Consider the following 20,406-nt stretch of genomic DNA (forward strand, 5'->3'; position numbering starts at 1 on the left):
TTGCCATTTCAAATATTGTCATATTCTTTCTTTCTGCTATACCATTTTGTTGGGGAATATAGATGGCAGTCAATTGACATTTCACTCCATGAATTTTACAGTATTTATCAAATTCATTCAAAGTGAATTCTCCCCCTCTATCCGATCTCAATGTCTTTAAAATAAAGCCACTATACTTTTTAACATAGACTTTAAATTCTTTAAACTTCGAAAAAGCTTCAAATTTTTCTCTAAGAAAATATACCCATGTTTTTTTGGTAAAATCATCCACAAAAATTAATGCATACCTTTTTTGTGTGAATGATTCCACCTCAACAGGGCCACATATGTTGCATGTACCAACTCCAAAGGTTATTTTGCTCTTCTGGCTTTTCCAACTGGAAAGGATTCTCGATGTTGTTTTCCAACAAGACATCCTTCACATGAGCGATCTGGAATGTCAATCAAAGGCATGCCGGTCACCATCTTTTTCTGGACCAGTAATTTTAGTCCACGAAAATTTAAATGACCAAATCGAAGATGCCACAACTAGTCACTATCTTTCATCACCACTTGAAAGTTCAAAAGATTATTTGTCTGAAGAGTAAGAGGGAACATCCGGTTCTTTGTCATCCGCACTGTCGTGATCAATATATTGTTTACACCCATAATAGTGCAAACTCCATTTTCAATGTGGACTTTGTGGCCTCTTTCGGAAAGTTGCCCAACACTTAATAAGTTCCAAAAAAGTCCTAGCACAAAATAAATATCTACAACAGTAACATTAGTACTATCTTTTGAGTTGATATTAACATCACCTTTGCCCATTACAAGAACTTTGGATTTGTTCCCAAAATTAACTTCACCGCGAAGTGAGAGAATAACTCTTTCGGCCAGTCAATCATATGATTACTGCACCCAATATCAAGGTACCAAAGGTTGGTGTGCACGATGCTTGAGTCATCCTTCTTGCATGCTAGCACCACATTTTCCTCAGCATTAATGGTATGCACCTATTCTACCTACTCATATGCCACATTTGCTTGACATTCGGATTTGTAATGTCCGAATTTGTTACACCTAAAACACTTGACCTTTGATTTGTCACATGTTTTATATTTTCCGATGGAATTGAAATTTCCACGTATTTCCACGTCCGTGTCCTCGACCACCTCCATGACCTTAGCCAGCTTGATGGTCTCCTCAACTTGATTGAGCGACCCGACTTTGCAATGCTTGCTCAAAATTCGAACCGATGGACTTTTGATTCATTCTTTGCTCATGCGAGCATAATGAACCCATCAACTGCTCTAACGTCATGGTTGACACATCTTGCACTTCTTCAATTGCTTCGACTACGTAGTCAAATCTTTTAGTCAAAGACCTCAAGATCTTTTCTACAATTCAAACACCTTGGAGTTCTTCACCATTAACCCTCAGTTGGTTGACAATGGTTTGCACGTGATCAAAGTACACCAAGATTGATTCAGAGTCATTCATGTATAAAGACTCAAAATCACCTCGAAGTGTTTGAAGCCGCATCCGTTTGACGCGATCATCGCCTTTGTAGGATTGTTGCAAAATATCCCACGCCACTTTTGCGGTCTCCGCCCTTGATATTTGTTCAAATATAACTTCCTCTACAGATTGAAAGATCGCAAACAATGCTTTTTTACCTTTCTTCCTGGATTTCACCAAAATATCTTTCTTCTCCCTTCTTAAAGCATCAATTTAGCATCAACCGCTTCAGTATAGCCATTCTCCACAAGATTCCACAAATCTTGCAATTTGAAAAGAACATTCATCTGGACATACCAATTATTGAAATTCTTTCCGTTCAACTTTGGAAGTTGCATTTGAACAGACCTAGTGGATGCTATTTCTAGCTCTGATACCAAATGTTGGAACCAAAAGAATGACAATAAACTTTGGAAACTTGGAATAAGAACACTAGAAATTTGAGGAAGAAATTTTATTGAGAATGCTTTCTCTTATTTGTGTCTTCGTGGATTATGGCTTGTGGCTTAATTTACAACTCACGACTACAAACGCCAATAATTACATAACAACCTACAAATTTAATGACTAAAACAAAACAGCATCATACATGTAATCATAAACACAATCAAAACGCACAATAAAGTAACATAAGTCTTTAATAACTTCCATTCTTCAAATCTATGTAGCCTATCACAAAGTTTTTATGGCTCCTTTAATGCTTGCAGGTTTCTCATCCAGCAATCATCATTCGATAATCAATTTTATTTTATTTAAACATTAGGTAATTTCAAATATTACTTATGATAGTAAATCCATGTATTTAACTTGAAGTTATTTAGAATGGACGACATAATTATAGCACAGAAAATAATCCCAATTTGAAGTATAGTTCATTTTATAGTGTAAATAAATAATTCCAAACAATTTATGAATTAAATTGAGAATCAAGCAAGCTAAAAATATATCTTCCTACTAAATAATTTTTTAATAATTTAGAGAATATCTATTTTCATTAAGTGAATAAATTGTACTTAGAAACTCACTTCATTTAGAACACGTATGTAGTCATCTATCCTACTTGCTTCAGTAACATAAATTTACGATGAGATCGAAACATTATAAATATCAAAAGATCCTACCTTATACAAAAAAATAACTCTTCGCTAGTTTATACATTATGTTTTTGGACTTCACTTAATTAAGTATTAGCTTACTTCAGTCAAGAAAATCTATTCACATAAGAACCGAACAATACAAACTAATTAGATAGTCCACTTGAACTAAAATTGTTGATTCTTTCCCGGGGAAAAGTTATAACAAATATTCGAGCAATTTATTTCAGTAAATGGATATAATTTACAGAATAAATTAATTGACTTAATTCTATTTTAAAAGGAGTAAAACGAACCAATACAAAGATGGATGTTTTTTTTTTTTTTTTTTTTTTTGGTAAGGTACAAAGATAGATGTTTTTAATAAGACAATAACTAAAAAAAAAAAAAAAAAAAGATTGAATTTGCAATCTGGCTAATGGTATTCAAACTCTTTTTCTTAATATTTTTCACCTTATCTCTATTTTCAACTTGATTTTGTTTAAATTCATGCTGCCTTTTGTTATTTCATAATTGAGTATTTTCTCTACTCAATAGAGAACCACCTCAAATAACAAAAAACCGAACTGTATCCACTGTGATTGTGTAATCTCTTCAAAGAAAAAGATAATGAAAACGAGATTTAAAATACAGCGGTAGTAATCTCTTCCGTGGAATAAGTAGAGTTTCGAGGCATATCTTTCTGGATATGCATGAAACAGAAGATATGACAACACGGGCTAACATCAAAACAACTTCCTGTAGGATAACAATTATCAGACATGTCGTTGCCGATCTTTTCAAGAGTATTTATAAATACATGATGGGATGCTCTAAATTTTCTTGTTTAGCAATCGACGATGGAGTCCAAGGTAGGGCTTGGTTGGGTTTCTCTTCTCCTTCTCTCCTCGCTGCTCTCGTCGTCGTCTTCTTCAGCAGATAATGTGAAGGTGGCGGTGAAAGGAGGGGCCTCCATTGCTGCGACAGACGACAGCTTTATATGCGCCACCTTGGACTGGTGGCCGTCCGACAAGTGCGACTACGGCCAATGTCCTTGGGGACTGGCCGGCATTCTCAATCTGGTATTCTTATTGTCCATGAAAATACCTTCAAATCTTTTTCCTTTTTGGGAATATGTAAAAGCGGAAAATAAACATGTTTTGTTTTGCGGGTGTTTGTGAATGTGGTGTGACAGGATTTAGATAACAAGATCCTCTCCAATGCTATTAAAGGTAAATTTCATTCTCATTAGTTTATGTGTTCAAAGTTATTTAATATGTTTATCTGGTTTTAGTGTTGAAGCTATAGATTCGTTCCTAATTAGCATACACGACTTTTATTATCGGTCGATTAGATACAGTTTTGATCTATAGTTATTGACGTCTCATATTATTTTTGTTGAGTTAGTTTATATAATTGCTCATTGGATTATCCTTATATTAAACTAGTAAATAAAATAGCATGGGCGTTGGTGTAAAGACAAATAGGGAAAAGGAAATTAAAAGAATAAAGAAATAAACTTTTGCAGATCTGATCTCCTTTGGGAAAAAAAGGACTTAGATTTATATTATGATTGAACAAACCTAAATTTGATTTTAAAACAGAGATGGAATTAGGGAATGAGCTGATTATTTCAACTATATGAAGTTCATAGTTTTTTCCGTGGTAATGGATGGTGACAAACCTTCATATCAACTCTCATGGACTTTTGTGCAATTACTCAAAGTTTGAGGTCCTTTTATCAAATACTTTCTTCACGAAAAAAAAAAGGATTTATATCAAAAGAATTTCTTAATTTCTTTTCTTATTTTTACTTTCTACTTTTCAATAGTTAAAGTAAACTTCATAACCGGTTAAGAACGCATATACGTTATTTATATACAATAGTTATTTGGTTCTTCCTATTTGTACTAAAAGAATATAGAAAGGGAAACTATGTTAGCATTACATGGCTAATCACATTTAGCACGCTAAACAATCGAGATGAAATATCGAAGTCATTGAAAAATTATGATGACGCAAAATTTCTTTATAGTTAAGTTGTTGCACAAATATCTTTGAATTGGATAAGCAATGTCTGTAAAGAAGGAAGCAACCCCATGAGAATTTGAAGGGTTGATGTTGATTTCAAGCAAAGTATACGATCCTTTTTTTTTCTCTATTTTCATACGAGGATAAGAATAATATGACATCAAGTAATATGCAATAACTAAGCAAACATCGTAAATCCTTTTCATGTATCGATATCAATAGATAATCTGATTATTATGTGTAAACTTTCATAAAAAGTAGAAGTGCAGCCCCTCTAGATGTATCGAGTAGCATGAAATATGGTAGTTGAAAAGTATATTGTTGTCAAGAGACTTATATGGAATTTGGATACTGCTGAAGACGTTCTGAACTCTGTAAAGAAACTTGTATGGAATTCAGTTCAGTCTTGGCTGGCAATTTATCATCCCATAACTTTAGGCTGAGTATCTGGTCCAAGTCCAAACTGGAGAGAATTTCATTGTTGTGCATCTCGTGACTGTAAGGTTTCGTTATCCTCGCGAATTGCAGCGTTTAACCCTCTGAGAATACGAGTTGGAGGCTCGTTGCAAGACCAGGTCGTGTACGAGCATACGCATTTGTACAACAAGAAATGCTCCGAGTTCAAGAAGGAGGACGGCGGCATGTTTGGATTCAGCGAGGGTTGCCTCCGCACGGAGAGATGGGACCAGCTCAATCACTTGTTCAACCAAACAGGGTATTGCTTCTGCCTCCTTAGACAAATACCAGTCCCGATAGGTGGCGAAATGTAAAATGTGAGTACTTACTCTTGTTGTGACGTTGCAGTGCTCTGGTAACGTTTGGCTTGAATGCCCTCAATGGAAGGATGAGGTCCAAGCAATCCGACAACCTTTACGTCGGGAAGTGGAAAAACGGCAACGCCCACCATCTGGTGCGGTACACGCACCATAAAGGTTACAAGATCGATTCCTATGAGCTAGGTGAGAGGCCATATATAAGCCATTGATGTCCATATTCCTGCAAAACTTGCATGGTTGGATCCTGTCATGACTTTAACATGCTCCTTCCTAGGAAATGAGCTGTGTGGGTCTGGGGTCTCTGGGAGACTGACGGCCGAACAGTACACGGAGGACATTGTTAAGATGAAGAAATTCCTGACGAAATTGTACCCCGACCAGGCGTCGCGGCCCAAGGTTCTGGGTCCTGCCGGGTTCTATGACAGGAAATGGTTCGAGACCTTTCTTAAGGCCACTGGACCGGGTGTTGTTGATGGAGTGACCCACCACATATACAATCTCGGCGCAGGTAACAACATAGCAAGTTCTTATATTGAACATGAACAGAACCGAGATTTCTTAGTATCTTTTGATTAAGTTAAATGGTGCAGGTGTCGACCCAACGCTAATCAACAAGGTTCAAGATCCATCTTACCTAGATCAGATTGATACGACATACAAAGTCGTCTTGGATACGGTTCAGAAATTCGGGCCTTGGACCACACCGTGGGTCGGAGAAGCTGGAGGGGCTTATAATAGTGGAGGCAAAGGTGTATCAAATACCTTCGCCAATGGCTTCTGGTATTGACCTTACTTTTATAAGGGCTTCTGGCATGAAGTAATGCTCTGAAAGTAGATTTTCATATTCATGCATTCAACTATACAAAGAAAAGGGAGGATGTGAACTTCAAGGATATATGAAATTTAGGTACTTGGACCAACTAGGGATGACATCTAGATTCAACCACAAGGTATTCTGCAGACAAGCCTTGATTGGAGGGAACTATGCTCTTCTCAACACCACAACATTCATTCCCAACCCGGACTTTTATGGGTCGGCCTCTTTACTACTTTATTTTGTTGAGTTAGCAACCAAAACAGAAGATCTCCATGAAAGTTGTTCCACAAATTTATTCTCCTTTTCTTCTGTTTTTTTCTCCCTCGACAGAGCACTTCTGTGGCATCGCCTCATGGGAAAGGAGGTTCTTTCGACCACTCACAGCGGCTCTCCATACTTGCGTGCATATGCTCATTGTTCAAGGAACACGGTATTGAATTCTTCGTAAACATGTACTTTGTCCATACAAAAAGTGTTTACCCCGGCTCTTTTGTGTACTTTAATTTTTCATTGCAGATTAGATGGGTCAATTAATACTAGGAGCTTTAGTCGATTCTTTGGATACTTTGATTCGAATTTATTTATTTCAAGGGGGTGGCACCACACGGTGTCCCATGAAACTACTGGGAAGACTAATGCAAACTGTAGAGAAACATTCTGTATTGTCACATTACTGCAGATGTATCTGCTTATAATTTCTGCATCATGAATTCTGCATCTGCAGCCTGGGGTGACCGTGGTCCTAATCAACATGTCGAACTCGACCTCCTTTGACGTTTCTATAGTTGATGATCCGAACTGGAGTCCTAGTAAGCAGAAGAAGATAGCTTCAGGCAGTCATGCCCAAAGAGAGGAGTACCACTTGACGCCAAAAGATGGTAACATTCGAAGTGATGTGTTGCTTCTCAATGGGACCCCGCTGAAGCTCACCGACTCATCCGACATTCCCGAACTTAATCCAACCACTGTGGACCCATCGCAACCGATCCATGTGGTGGCCGATTCAATTGTCTTTGCAAGGCTGCAAGGCTTCAAGGCTCCTGCATGTAACTAAGCTTAAGTTGTTAGGTTTAGGAGATCACACTTTTCTGTTTTGCCCTTCTTTTAGTTAGGAAATATCGTGGATCTTAGTATCTTGCAGCAAATCTGCCAGTTGAATTTACTTAGATCTTTTCATGACACCTATATACATGACTTTGGTTTGAATCTATAACGTAGTATTAATGTAGGACTTGAATGGCATTCAATTAAAAGTTACGGCAGGACCCTACAATTCCGTGATAGAAAATGGTAAATTTCGATGGGTGACGGTTATTTTTCCTAATTTGGTGTCTGTAAGTTTCACTATTCCGTTGGCGAGTTTCTCAGCATGATATAAGTAAATCTTACTAACTCACATATCTCCCCATACTCGGAAGGGTTATCCTCGGTTTGACTTGGTACAACCCCCAATGGAGGTCCCCTTTTTTCTGTATATTTCCTGTTGTTTGCAACTTTTAGGCTAGGGATCCAAGCAAGACTTGAAGAGAGCTTTAAATTAATTGCATTAACAAATCACATCTCCTTTTAGACAAGACTAAAAAGAGTTTCATTGTTTTTCTGCCATAAATTCCTGTAACAGACTGAAAAAGCTTACCTTTTTTCAAAAACTAAAAGCTACGCAATATCTTGGATGGCTTCAAGGCTTTAGCGTGCTTCGTTTTGCAAAAGAAAGACAAGACAAAAGGCACAAAAGTTAGAGAAAGCATGCTGTTCCTTCAGCAGAAAGGAAGTCAAAAGGCAGCAGAGGCATGCAGAGAAAGAATACTTTGCTTGGCCTTATGTTGGCTGCCGAGAAGATCCAAGCCAGGCTTTGCATGCAAAGCATATTGAACTTTGCTTGCGACCCTCCTGCGTATCACAGACGCAGACATATCATCAAGTTAAATAAACCTTAAATTTGTCATGGGGTTGTCCTTCATATAACACCCACCATGAATTCCAAATTCTTGCTCAATCCGCATCACTGACTCAATGGAGCAGTTGCTTAAGCAAAGGAGGTATCCTCAATCTCTTCTTTTTTGTTCTCTCTCTCTTGATGATCATGTCGTGGCAAGTTTCATTTGAATGCCATGCTCTTAAATCAGCCATACATATCGCAGACTATGATTTATCTTTGGATGTCAGACCTCAGAAAATCAATTTATGTTAGTCATAGGTCATGTATTAACCAGATTGTAGCTATTCTCTGCCAGGTTAAGATTCTCTGGTGTAGGACAAGAAAAGGCAGAAGGAACCAGCGACATTAAGGACAGTAAGACACCAGCCCAAAAGACTCCGTCCTTCAAAGGAGGTAATTCAAACTTGGTTTTCTAATATGTCATTCGCGTAGCGCAGCCATTGGAACAAAAAAAATTTCGATTTAAGATTCGATTTAGCAAATACCTTGTTACTAAAAGCACGAGTTCTTTCATTAAAGAGGAGACATTTTACCATGTTCGTAGCTATAATAATCTATATAATAAATCCGCTTCCATGTCACTGTCAAAGTCTAAACATGGTGACCAGCCTTCATCAAGGTCTTGCAGATAAGAGAAGCCAGAGCTGGTTGCAGAGACAATTCACCAAACAAATGAGCCGGAGTGATGAACCCGCCGGCGAAGACGAAGTGGCGGCTGCCGTGGCTGCTGCAGCCTTGGCAGTCGAGAGGATCCAAGATTCCGACACACCCGACCGAAGCCCAATGAGTCCGGGCCCTGAGCGCTCCTTAACCAGGGCCAAGTCCAAAAGGCAATCTGCATCGAGGCGACCAGAAACTGGTACAGCATCTGGGCCGATCTTGCGCACTAATTAAAGAAAAGTGCACTAACGAAAGACCCTGTGTGGTGTCACCTGATGGGAAAAAAGGGTCCTTTTATTGACAGGTGAAGAATCAATGAAGATACCCATAACCGGTCCCGCCCAACCCGTGCAAAAACGTCCTAGTTTTGTCGAGAAGCTCTTGGAAAGCACCGAGGACTCGGAAGAAGAGGACGCCGAAGAAGGAGCACCCACACCGCCAAAACCATCCCCTTCCATGAAGAGGGCCTCCTCATCAGCTGGTAAACAGTTCGAGAAGGTCCCCAGTATGAAACCTGAGATCTTGCCGTCCCCGACGTCCGAACGGCTTCCCACCATCAAACCACCACCTCCGCGGCCACGCCAGCTCAAAACTGGGCAAAGTTCGGCAATTCCTGGAGGCAAACAGAAAGCGGATATCTGGATCAGAGAGGAGATGTCTAGGATCAACGATAGGTGGGCTCTTTATTAGTTTGATTCGGTATCATCTTCGTCTCTCTCGGAGAAAAAGAATCGCTCTTTGGCTCAAACATCACGGTCAAAATGTTCCCGCCAATTTCCCTTAACACAGTTTCTTTTTCCCAGGTACGCCAAACTGAACTCAACCATAAACACGTGGGAGACCCATAAGAGGAAAAAGGCCAAAAGCAAATTGATCGAGACAGAGGTTCGGTTGAAGCTATCGGTTCGCAGTTTGGTATAAAATTAAGGTTTTTCTAACTCTTCCTATATTCTTTATAATATGGATGCAGGGTGAACTGGAGAAGAAGAGAGACAACGCGTTGAAAACATTTCAGACCGAGATGGACAGCATTGAAAAATTCACGGCCGCAGCAAGAAAACAAGCAGAGGAAAGGCAAAGAAATGAAGAGTTGAAGGCCCAAGAAAAAGCAAATAGAATCAGAACCACTGGGAAACTTCCGACCAGATGTCTCTGCTTCTAAAATCGCCAGCCCTGAACTGGCTCTCCTAAAATAATCGAAATTGCGGATGTAAAATATATTTGTTTTCTCTCGATGTGATCACGATAATACATTTGTACAGTCTGAGTTTGCAAGATTTTACATGGCCGCTTCTCATTATTCGCTGTTAAGGTACCGGCGGATACGACAAATTTCATCAACCAAGACTAATCAGAAGGGGAAAAAAGAAACATAAAGAGCATGTAGAGAAAATACAGCAGCACGTCTCACAGATAGTGAAGAGCCAGCAATAGTAGAACCAAAATTGCCGCATAGCCAGTGCAATATGCAGAAAAGATGTGATAAAACATCCATAAAAGTACCGTCCCTATCTATATCTCCACTGTGGCCGCCGAGAAAGTGAACGACCTTTTGGATACCCTTGTTGCACCTCTTATGCATCCACATAGAATAGACTTAGATTGTACCACCAGCTGCTTAGTGCAAACAATGCCATTGAAATAAGGGAAAATGTCACAAACAGGTCCTAAACTTTCACTTAATGTGCAATCCCATCTCTAGACTTTTAATTTGTTCAATTTGGTCCTTGAATTATCGATAAATGTCCGATCTCGTCCCTAACCATTGCTGGATCGATTTGCAAGAGGTAGATTGCACCTCGGAGAGCTAACTGACTGATGTTCAAGAGAATAACTGGAAGTAAACTTGGTCCGGTCCCCATTCGAGCTCTCAACCATCCAAAGATGGAAGAAGTTCTTGCGAGGAACCTTGGGCTCCCCATATGAATCCACCTTAATGACAACAAGCGGCACCGTGGGCAGGAAATGAGAAACGATATCTCAATTTGTTGTCCCGGAAAATTCAAAAGAGATGATTGAAGGGCGAGGACACAGTTCTTGCAGAGTGTATGGCCACGCAATAGGACATACGGCACATTCTCAACAATATTGAATGACGCCCGGCATATGCAGCATTCCAAGCTTTCGTCCCTGCTTACATTTGAAGCAAACTCATCATCTGAGCACTCCTGACGTATTCGAGTTGGCTCACTGGATCTTTTTGGCAATCCGATGCTTGAGATGACATTTGATGCAAACTTCCACATCGCAACAGTCAAATAATTTGCTTGAGGAGGGAATTCCTAAAGTCTGTTACCGCGAATCACATGCCACCTAACCTAAGAAACTCTCAAAGAAAAAATCTTGCCCGGAATAAAGCCTGTAAGTTTCTTTACTAGCTCCCTTCTCTGACTCACTGGTGAGGCAATGCTTTGTTTGTCCAAACCCGATCTGAATTAAACACAGGAAAACAGTTAACCTTTTGCATACTTCTCATGATAGTTTACTTTCAATGACTACAGTTTCCATACGAAAATGCAACGGAAATAATGGGGAATTTTGGAGCGCGCTCCAAGTGATTCAGTCTTCTCACCCTCCAACCTTTTAGACAAACCTAAAAAGAGTATCATTGTTCTTCTGCCATAAGTTCCTGTAACATACCGCTGTGCAAAATCTTGGATGGCTTTAAGGCTTTAGGGTGCTTCGTTTTACAAAAGAGAGCACAAGAAAAAAGGCACAAAAGTTCAAGAAAGCATTCTCTTCCTTCAGCAGAAAGTAAGTCAAAATGCGGCAGTGGCATGCAGAGAGATGATACTTTACTTGGCCTTAAGTTTGGCTGTCGAGAAGATCCAAACCAGGCTTTGCATGCAAAGCATATTGAACTTCGCTTGCAACACTCCTCCGCATCACAGACGTCATCTAGTTAAACAAACCTTAAATCTCTCTTGGGTTTGTCCTTCATGTAATACCCACCATGAATTCCATCTTTCTCAACTTGCATCACCGACTCAATGGAGCAGTTGCTTAACCAAACGAGGTAGCCTCAGTGTGTTCTTCTTCTTCTCTATCTCTCTCAAATCTTAAATCAGCTATACATATTGCAGACTATGATTTATCTTTGGATGTCGGACCTCAGAAAATCAAATTATGTCAGTCATAGGTCATGTATTAACCAAATTGTAGCTATTCTCTGCTAGGTTAAAATTCTCTGGTGTAGGACAAGAGAAGGCAGAAGGAACCAGCAACATCAACGACTGAAAGATACCAGCCCAAAAGATTCAATCTTTCAAAGGAGGTAATTCAAACTTAGTTTAATAGTATGTCATTCACTTAGCGCTGCCATTGGAATGCAAAATTTTTCGATTTAAGGTTCAATTTAGCAAATACCTTGTTGCTAAGAGCACTAATTCTTTCAATAAAGAGAGTCATTTTACCATGTTCATATCTATAATAATCTATTGAATAAATCCGCTTTCATGTCACCGTCGAAGTCTAAACATGGTGATTAGCCTTCATCAAGGTCTTGCGGATAACAAAAGCCAAAGCTGGTTGCAGAAACAATTTCACCAAACAAATGAGCCGGAGTGATGGACGTGGAGGTGAAGGCGAACTAGCTGCTGCCGTGGCTGCCACAGCCTTGGCAGTCGACAGGATCGAAGGATCCGCCATACCCAACCGCAACCCAGCGAGTGCGGGCCCAGAGAGCACCTTAACCAAGGCCAAGTCCAAAAGGCAAAGCGTATCGACGAAACTAGAAACTGGTACAACATCTGCGATGATCTTGCCCACTAATTAAAGGGAAGTGCACTCTTAAAAGATTCTCTGTGGTGTCCCCTGATGGGAAATAAGGGTTCTTACATTGACAGGTGAAGAATCAATAAAGAGCCTAGATAGAGAAATACCGATAACCGGTACCACCCAACCTGTGCAAAAACGTCCGACTTTGGCCGAGAAGCTCTTGGAAAGCACCGAGGACGCCAAAGAAGGAGCACCCACACCGCCAAAACCATCCCCTTCCGTGAAGAGGGCCTCCTCATCAGCTGATAAACAGTTCAAGAAGGTCACCAGTATAAAACCTGAGATCTCATCGTCCAAACCGCTTCCCACCATCAAATCCACAGCTCCACCGCCACCCGAATTCAAAACTAGGCAAAGTTCGGCAATTCCTGGAAGCGAATCGAAAGCGGATGCCTGGTTGAGACAGGAGCTGTCTAGGATAAAGAATAGGTCAGCTTTTTATTGGTTGATTCAGTATCATCTTCGTCTCTCTCGGAGAAAAAGAATTGCCCACTGCCTGAAACATCTCGGTGAAAAAGTTCCAACCAATTTCCCTTAACACAGTTTCTTTTTCCCAGTCACGACAACCTGAACGCAGTTATAGCATCTTGGGAGACCCAGAAGAAGAAAAAGGCCAGACGCAAATTGGACGCGACAGAGGTTCAGTCGAAGCTAACAGTTCGCAGTTAGGTATAAAATTAAGGTTTCTTTCACTCTTCTTATATTCTTTGTAATGTGGCTGCAGAGTGAACTGCAGAGAAAAAGAGAACAAGCATCGAAAACATATCAAACCGGGATGCAACGGATTGAACTGATCGTGGCCGCAGCAAGAGCACAGGCACAGGAAAGGCAAAGGAGGGAAGGGTTGATGGCCCAAGATAAAGCAGATAGACTCGGAACCACTGGGAAACTTCCGACTACATGTTTCTGCTTCTGAAATCGTCAGCCCTGAACTGACTCTCCCAAAATACTCGAAACTGTGGATGTAAAATATATTCCTTCCTATCCACTTCTCTTGGTGTGATCATGAGAATACCTTTGTACGGTTTTGAGTTTGCAAGATGTTACATGGCCGCTTCTTACCCTTCACTGTGAAGGTACTTTCATCACCCAAGACTAAATTATGGGGGAGGAAGATGGGGGGAAGCTAAAGGAGCACGTAAAGAAAATACAGCAGCACATTTTACCAGGTCCCTAAACCCATTAGCCCATAATGAAGAGCCGGCAATAGTAGAACAAAAATCGCAGCATAGCCAGTGCAATATGCAGAAAAGTTGCAATAAAACATCCATACATGTACTGTCCCTCTCTATCCTTGAAAAAAAAAAAACCGTACTGTCCCTATCTATATCTCCACTATGGCCGCCAAGAAAGTGACCTTTTGGATACCCTTATTGCATCTCCTATACATCCACATAGGATAGACTTAGATTGTACCACCAACTGCTTAGTGCAATCAATGCCATTGAAATAAATGACAACCTCTTCCCAAATGCAATTGATACATTTCCAAGAAACATCTCAAACTTCCACTCTATAAAAAGCTACTCAAATAGGTGAAGCAACAACCTGAATCAATTCGCATGGCCACTGCAGAGAAGACAGCCAACTACATCACGTCTTGAAGGGGCAGGATCCCAGGTATCATCATTGAAAACCAAAATCTCATGATGCTATCTCCTTCACCAGCCATCCCAAAACAGGGTATGCAAAGTACAATACCAAAAACGAGGGTATCGCAAAAGGAATAGTGAGCAGAAGATACAGGAGCAAGATGACAGCGCAAGTGGGCAGCACAGAAAACGGAATCAGTAGGAACACAATAACCAATGGGAACTTAGACATGATGTCAATGAATATATCCAGAGATTTAGGGAAAAGGGAATGCTGTCCATCGGAACTGCAACCGACATTTTCCATCTGGGACAATTGCCTGGAATTTCAAGAACTTGGCTGCCGTCTGAGGCTACCATTGCCAGATCGATTTCCAAGAGCTAGATTGTGCCTTGGAGAGCTAACTGATTGATGTTCAAGAGAGAAATTGGAAGTGAACTTGGTCCGGTCCCCATTCAAGCTCTCGACCATCCAAAGAAGGAAGAAGTTCTTGAGAGGGATTTTTAGGTTCCCCCTATAAATCCACCTTAATGACAACAAGTGGCACCTGGGACAGGAAATGAGAAAGGGTATCTTAATTTTTTGTCCTAGAAAATTCAAAAGAGCTGATTGAAGGGCGAGGACACAGTTCTTGCAGAGTGTATGGCCGCACAATAGAACATAAGGCACATTCTCAAATATATTGAATGACTCCCCGCATATGGGGCAATCCAAGCCTTCATCCCTGCTCACATTTGAAGCAACCTCATCATCTGAGCACTCCTGACAAACTTGAGTTGGCTCACCAGAGCTTTTTTTCAATCCGATGCTTAAAATCACATTTAACATAAACTTCCACATCACAACAATCAAATAATTTGCTCGAGGATGAAGGTCCTAAAGGCCATAACTGCGAATTGCATGCCATCTAACCTAAGAAACTCTCAAAGGAAAAATCTTAAGCAGAATACAGCCTGTAAGTTTCTCTATCAGCTCCCTTCTCCGACTCACAGGTGAGGCAACAGCTTTGTCTGTTCAAACCTGACCTGAATTAAACACAAGGAAAACAGTTAACCTTATGCATACTACTCATGATATTTTACTTTCAAAGACTACAGTTTCCATACCAAAATGCAATGGAACTATGGGGAATTTTGGAGTGAGCTCCAAGTTATTCAGTCTTCTTGCGCTCCAACCTTTTAGACAAACCTAAAAAGAGTTTCATTGTTCTTCTGCCATAAGTTCTGGTAACATACCGCCGTGCAAAATCTTGGATGGCTTTAAGGCTTTAGGGTGCTTCGTTTTGCAAAAGAGAGCACAAGAGAAAAGGGCACAAAAGTTAGAGTCTTCCTTCAGCAGAAAGTAAGTCAAAATGCGGCAGAGGCATGCAGAGAGAGAATACTTTGCTTGACCTTATGTTGGCTGCCGAGAAGATCCAAACCAGGCTTTGCATGCAAAGCATATGGAACTTTGCTTGCAAAACTCCTACGTATCACAGAAGTCATCAAGTCTCTTCTTCTTCTTCTTCTTCTTCTTCTTCTTCTTCTTCTTCTCTCTCTCTCTCTCTCTCTCAGAAGGAACCAGCAACATCAAGGACAGAAAGACACCAGCCCAGAAGACTCGATCTTTCAAAGGAGGTAATTCAAACTCGGTTTACTAATATGTCATTCGCTTAGTGCTGCTTAGCAAATACCTTGTTGCTAAAAGCACTAGTTCTTTCATTAAAGAGAAAAGTCATTTTACCATGTCCATATCTATAATAATCTATCTAATGAATCCACTTTCATGTCATTGATAAAGTCTAAACATGGTGATTAGCCTTCAAAAACCAAAGCTGGTTGCAGAGACAATTCACCAAACAAATGTGCTGGAGCGATGGACCTGGAGGCGAAGACGTGGCCACTGCAGCCGTGGCTGCCGCAGCCTTTGCAGCCAACAAGATCGAAAATTCAGCCACACCCGACCGCAGCCCAACGAGTGCGGGCCCTGAGAGCACATTATCTAAGGCCAAGTCGAAAAGGCATAACGTATTGACGCAACTAGAAACTGGTACGGCATCTGGGATGATCTTGCCCACTAATATAAGAAAAGTGCACTTATAAAAGATTCTATGTGGCGTCAACTGATGGGAACCTTAGTTTCTTACATCGACAGGTGAAGAATCAATAAAGAGCCTAGACAGAAAAATACCGATAACCGGTCCCGCGCAACCCGTGCAAAAACGTCCTAGTTTTGCCGAGAAGCTCTTGGAAAGCACCGAGGACGCCAAAGGAGGAGCACCCACACCGCCAAAACCATCCCCTTTCATCAAGAAGGCCTCCTTATCAGCTGATAAACAGTTCAAGAAGGTCACCGCTATGACAGCCGAGATCTCATCGACTGAACCGCTTCCCACCACCAAACCCGCAGCTCCACCGCCACCCAATGGAAGCGAATTGAATGAGAAGGACCAGATGAGACAGGACTTGTTTTGGATCAAGAAAAGGTCAGCTTTTTAATAGTTAATTCAGTATCATCTTTGCCTCTCTTGGAGAAAATGAATTGCTCATTGGCTGAAACATCTCGGTCAAAAAGTTCCAACCAATTTCCCTTAACACAGTTTCTTTTTCCCAGTTACGACAACCTGATATCAGTTATAGCTACGTGGGAGAGCCGAAAGAAGCTAAAGGCCAAACGCAAATTGGACGAGACGCAGGTTCGGTTAAAGCCACCAGTCCGCAGTTAGTTATCAAATAAAGTTTCTTTTTTTTTTTTTTACTCTTCCTATATTCTTTGTAATGTGGCTGCAGAGGGAACTGGACAGAAAAAAAGCCAAAGCATCGCAAATACATCGGTCCATCCAGAGGGAACTGGAGAAAAAAGGAGAAGAAGCATCGAAAACATATTGGACCCAGAAGGAGAGGATTGAACTGATCACGGCTGCAGCGAGAGCACAGGCAAAGGAAAGGCAAAGGAGTGAAGAGTTGAAGGCTAGAGATAAATCAAATAGACCCACAACCACTTGGAAACTTCCTATTACATGTCTCTGCGTTAGAAATCGTCGGTCCTGAACTGCCTCTCCCAAAATACTCGAAGCTGAGGACGTAAAATATATTTTTTCCTATCCGTTTCTCTCAGTGTGATCACAAGGATACCTTTGCACAGTCTGAGTTTGCAATATGTTACACGACCGCTTCATATCATTTGCTGTTAAGGTAACAGTGGATATGATAAATTTCATCACCCAAGACTAAATTTTGGTGTTTTTTGTTGTTGGGGGTGGGGGTGGCGGTTGTACAGCAGTACATTTTACTATTTCACTAAAAACATTAGCCCATAATGAAGAGCCAGCAATAGTAGAACAAAAATTGCGGCATAGCCAGCGCAATATGCAGAGAAGTTGCAATAAAACATCCATACAAGTGCTGTCCCTAGCTATATCTCCATCATGGCCACCAAGAAAGTGAACGACCTTTTGGATACCCTTATTGCACCTAATGTACATCAACATATAACAGACTTAGATTGTACCACCAGCTGCTTAGTGCAATCAATGCCATTGAAATAAATATCAACCTCTTCCCAAATGCAATAGATACATTTCCAAGAAACACCTCAAACTTCCACTCTATAAAAAGCTACTCAAATAGGTGAAGCAACAACCTGAATCAATTCGCATGGCCACTGCAGAGAAAACAGCCAGCTACATCACATCTTGAACAGGCAGGATCCCAGGCTTTGTGATTGAAAACCTAAATCTCACGATGTTATCTCCTTCACTAGCCATCCCAAAACGGGGTATGCAAAGTACAATACCAAAAACGAGGGTATTGCAAAAAGAATGGTGAGCAGAAGATACAGGAGCAAGATGACAGCGCAACTGGGCAGCACAAAAAACAGAATCAGGAGAAACACGATAACCAATGGGAACTTAGACATAATGTCAATGAATATATCCAGAGATTTAGGGAAAGGGGAATGCTGCCCATTGGAACTGCGGCTGACATTTTCCATCTGGGACAATTGCCCGGAATTTCGAGAACTTGGCTGCCTTCTGAGGCTACCGTTGCCAGATCGATTTCCAAGAGGTAGATTGCGCCTTGGAGAGCTAACTGATTGATGTTCAAGAGATAAACTGGAAGCAAACTTGGTCCGGTCCCCATTCAAGCTCTCGACCATCCAAAGAAGGAAGAAGTTCTTGCGAGGGAACTTTAGGTTCCCCCTATGAATCCACCTCAACGACAACAAGTGGCACCAGGGACAGGAAATGAGAAAGGGTATCTTAATTTGTTGTCCCGGAAAATTCAAAAGAGCTGATTGAAGGGCGAGGACACAGTTCTTGCAGAGTGTATGGCCACACAATAGGACATACGGCACATTCTCGACAATATTGAATGACTCCCAGCATATAGGGCATTCCAAGCCTTCATCCCTGCTCACATTTGAAGCAACCTCATCATCTGAGCACTCCTGACATACTCGAGTTGGCTCACTAGAGCTTTTTTTCAATCCGATGCTTGAAATGACATTTGACGTAAACTTCCACATCGCAACAATCAAATAACTTGCTCAAGGAGGAATTTCCTAAAGGCTATAACCGCGAATTGCATGCCATCTAACCTAAGAAACTCTCAAAGGTAAAATCTCGAGCAGAATACAGCCTGTAACTTTCTCTATCAGCTCCCTTCTCCGACTCACTGGCGAGGCAACAGCTTTGTTTGTCCAAACCCGACCTGAATTAAACGCAAGGAAAACAGTCAACCTCATGCATACTACTCATGATATTTTATTTTTGACGACTACGGTTTCCATACGAAAATGCAATGGAACTAATGGGGAATATTGGATCACGCTCATGCTCAGATGAAATGGTAAACATTCACCAAAAAGCATAAGATGTTGACAGCTTAACAGACATTATTCTCTAGAACAACTGCAATGCCATCAAGAAAAGTCACACTGCTCCCCTGCTTATCCCGATTTATAAACTGCCATTGATTTCATTGGACTCAAAAAGAGGGGATAAGCATGCATTTCCTGTTGGCGGCGGCACTCTCTCAAAGCCACACTGATGTTCGTGAGCTACCCGCCAAATTATATGCAACCGCATTCTCAAGCCACCCTATCTCTCTAATTCTACCATAGTTCTTATCCTCCTGACAGAAGAACTGCATCCCGTGATTAAATTTTGGAACTTGCAACCAACTATGAATAAACAGACCATTAAAGCCAGCTGACATCATGAAAATACATCCCCTACATTACTAATTCGCGAAAAAAAAGAAAAAGAAAAAGAAAAAGAGAAGAGTACTTTCCCAGAAAAAAAAAAAAAAAAATTCGCAAAAACACGCCCGCCATTATGGGGGGGAAAACAACAACAACAGCAACAACATGTCAATGATTCAGCAGCTCCTTTAATGCATCAAAAAGTACGACGCGAGCTTGCGATCGCGGACAACACGCGGCCACGTCCACCGAATTCATCAACACAAACCGACGCGCGATCCTCACAGGAGCGAAGCCTATAAACTGGAGCGAACGATTTCGCGGAATCTCGAAAATGAGATGGGGGCCGCCTGCGAAAAAGATCGGAAAAGCCCCCGAATTGAAAACGCGAGAATTACCTCGAATTGGAGTGAGACCGAGAAAGAGAGGGAGGGAGAAGGAGAGGAGATTGCGGCGATTGCAGGATTTGCAGAGGAAGGAGAAAGGGGAATCGGCGCGGAGATGGGGAAGAGGCGATCGAAGGACGGGGGGCCTCTCGTCTCTCTCGACCTCTCCGTCCCTCAAATCTAACCCCCCCACAGAAAATAACACCAAAACGCCCAAAAAAAAAAAAGAAAAAAAAAATTTGGTAAACGATTCGGCAGGAGATACTACGAAACGACGTGGCATGAGCCCACACGCTGCACCGGTTCCTTCGGATAGCGGAATTTGCGTGATGATGCGAAGGGGTCCCTGAGGAAACGCGGAATTACAGTTGCGAGCCCTGAAGTTTGTATCCGGTATCGTTTTTCAAGTCCCGGAATTTCTTCTTTTTTCTCATTCGCATCCCTTTTCTTGCACGTAATCAATCAAATGGGGGCTGAAATGGATGGTCCACGGACAAAAATGGGACTAACAGAATCGTTCCCTCGATACGCATTTCCTTCACCAATCTTCATCCTCCTTTTTTTTTTTTTCTGTACTCTATGCAGAGTCACTAAATTCGGGCGAGAGAAAACTCAAATGAAAATTTCGATGAAATTGCCACGAGCAATGAAAATAGAACGAGTGAGAGTGCGG

General features: G+C 41.2%; 5 protein-coding genes and 1 pseudogene across 6 annotated transcripts; 4 read left to right on the plus strand and 2 right to left on the minus strand.

Moving 5' to 3' along the window:
* Positions 1 to 3,430: 3,430 nt before the first annotated feature.
* On the plus strand, positions 3,431 to 7,248 carry LOC104435597 (heparanase-like protein 2). The gene is made up of 9 exons (XM_010048319.2): positions 3,431 to 3,652; positions 3,766 to 3,802; positions 5,130 to 5,316; positions 5,406 to 5,560; positions 5,652 to 5,885; positions 5,968 to 6,157; positions 6,285 to 6,410; positions 6,525 to 6,624; positions 6,919 to 7,248. Exons 1-9 carry the CDS (start codon positions 3,431 to 3,433, stop codon positions 7,246 to 7,248), a joined length of 1,581 nt encoding a protein of 526 aa, XP_010046621.2.
* Positions 7,249 to 8,147: 899 nt separating this feature from the next.
* Positions 8,148 to 10,077, plus strand: LOC104433405 (remorin 1.4). 2 transcript variants are annotated; one of them, XM_010046139.3, is made up of 6 exons: positions 8,148 to 8,233; positions 8,429 to 8,526; positions 8,753 to 8,992; positions 9,098 to 9,467; positions 9,597 to 9,678; positions 9,764 to 10,077. In XM_010046139.3, exons 1-6 carry the CDS (start codon positions 8,208 to 8,210, stop codon positions 9,953 to 9,955), a joined length of 1,008 nt encoding a protein of 335 aa, XP_010044441.2. In that variant the 5' UTR covers positions 8,148 to 8,207; the 3' UTR covers positions 9,956 to 10,077. The 2 variants fall into 2 exon arrangements, with proteins under 2 accessions (XP_010044441.2, XP_010044442.2); XM_010046140.3 differs by having other exon boundaries at positions 8,762 to 8,992.
* A 1,649-nt stretch (positions 10,078 to 11,726) lies between these two features.
* On the plus strand, positions 11,727 to 13,576 carry LOC120285861 (uncharacterized protein At3g61260-like). Its single transcript, XM_010046137.3, has 6 exons — positions 11,727 to 11,809; positions 11,970 to 12,067; positions 12,328 to 12,533; positions 12,639 to 12,999; positions 13,128 to 13,209; positions 13,295 to 13,576. Exons 3-6 carry the CDS (start codon positions 12,347 to 12,349, stop codon positions 13,484 to 13,486), a joined length of 822 nt encoding a protein of 273 aa, XP_010044439.1. The 5' UTR covers positions 11,727 to 11,809; positions 11,970 to 12,067; positions 12,328 to 12,346; the 3' UTR covers positions 13,487 to 13,576.
* A 125-nt stretch (positions 13,577 to 13,701) lies between these two features.
* LOC104433406 lies at positions 13,702 to 15,513 on the minus strand (annotated as a pseudogene).
* A 475-nt stretch (positions 15,514 to 15,988) lies between these two features.
* On the plus strand, positions 15,989 to 17,354 carry LOC104435599 (putative uncharacterized protein DDB_G0271982). The gene is made up of 4 exons (XM_010048320.3): positions 15,989 to 16,191; positions 16,297 to 16,627; positions 16,756 to 16,837; positions 16,932 to 17,354. Exons 1-4 carry the CDS (start codon positions 16,005 to 16,007, stop codon positions 17,190 to 17,192), a joined length of 861 nt encoding a protein of 286 aa, XP_010046622.2. The 5' UTR covers positions 15,989 to 16,004; the 3' UTR covers positions 17,193 to 17,354.
* Positions 17,355 to 17,478: 124 nt separating this feature from the next.
* LOC104433407 lies at positions 17,479 to 19,952 on the minus strand. Its single transcript, XM_010046141.3, has 2 exons — positions 19,746 to 19,952; positions 17,479 to 18,854 (listed from the first exon to the last, which is right to left on the minus strand). Exon 2 carries the CDS (start codon positions 18,667 to 18,669, stop codon positions 17,881 to 17,883), a length of 789 nt encoding a protein of 262 aa, XP_010044443.1. The 5' UTR covers positions 18,670 to 18,854; positions 19,746 to 19,952; the 3' UTR covers positions 17,479 to 17,880.
* Positions 19,953 to 20,406: the final 454 nt, after the last annotated feature.

The sequence above is a fragment of the Eucalyptus grandis genome, chromosome 2, assembly GCF_016545825.1.
Source record: "Eucalyptus grandis isolate ANBG69807.140 chromosome 2, ASM1654582v1, whole genome shotgun sequence".
NCBI lineage: Eukaryota > Viridiplantae > Streptophyta > Magnoliopsida > Myrtales > Myrtaceae > Eucalyptus > Eucalyptus grandis.

Excerpts from the sequence above, each read along its gene's own strand:
- LOC104435597 (XM_010048319.2), top strand. The coding sequence starts at position 3,431 with ATGGAGTCCAAGGTAGGGCTTGGTTGGGTTTCTCTTCTCCTTCTCTCC. Across the intron at positions 3,653-3,765 it reads TGGCCGGCATTCTCAATCTG|GATTTAGATAACAAGATCCT; the intron begins GTATTCTTATTG and ends GTGGTGTGACAG. Across the intron at positions 3,803-5,129 it reads CCTCTCCAATGCTATTAAAG|CGTTTAACCCTCTGAGAATA; the intron begins GTAAATTTCATT and ends CGCGAATTGCAG.
- LOC104433405 (XM_010046139.3), top strand. The coding sequence starts at position 8,208 with ATGGAGCAGTTGCTTAAGCAAAGGAG. Across the intron at positions 8,527-8,752 it reads GACTCCGTCCTTCAAAGGAG|GTCTTGCAGATAAGAGAAGC; the intron begins GTAATTCAAACT and ends GCCTTCATCAAG. Across the intron at positions 9,468-9,596 it reads ATGTCTAGGATCAACGATAG|GTACGCCAAACTGAACTCAA; the intron begins GTGGGCTCTTTA and ends TCTTTTTCCCAG.
- LOC120285861 (XM_010046137.3), top strand. The coding sequence starts at position 12,347 with ATGAGCCGGAGTGATGGACGTGGAGGTGAAGGCGAACTAGCTGCTGCC. Across the intron at positions 12,534-12,638 it reads ATCGACGAAACTAGAAACTG|GTGAAGAATCAATAAAGAGC; the intron begins GTACAACATCTG and ends TTACATTGACAG. Across the intron at positions 13,210-13,294 it reads GCAAATTGGACGCGACAGAG|AGTGAACTGCAGAGAAAAAG; the intron begins GTTCAGTCGAAG and ends ATGTGGCTGCAG.
- LOC104435599 (XM_010048320.3), top strand. The coding sequence starts at position 16,005 with ATGTGCTGGAGCGATGGACCTGGAGGCGAAGACGTGGCCACTGCAGCC. Across the intron at positions 16,192-16,296 it reads ATTGACGCAACTAGAAACTG|GTGAAGAATCAATAAAGAGC; the intron begins GTACGGCATCTG and ends TTACATCGACAG. Across the intron at positions 16,838-16,931 it reads GCAAATTGGACGAGACGCAG|AGGGAACTGGACAGAAAAAA; the intron begins GTTCGGTTAAAG and ends ATGTGGCTGCAG.
- LOC104433407 (XM_010046141.3), bottom strand. The coding sequence starts at position 18,669 with ATGTGGAAGTTTACGTCAAATGTCATTTCAAGCATCGGATTGAAAAAA.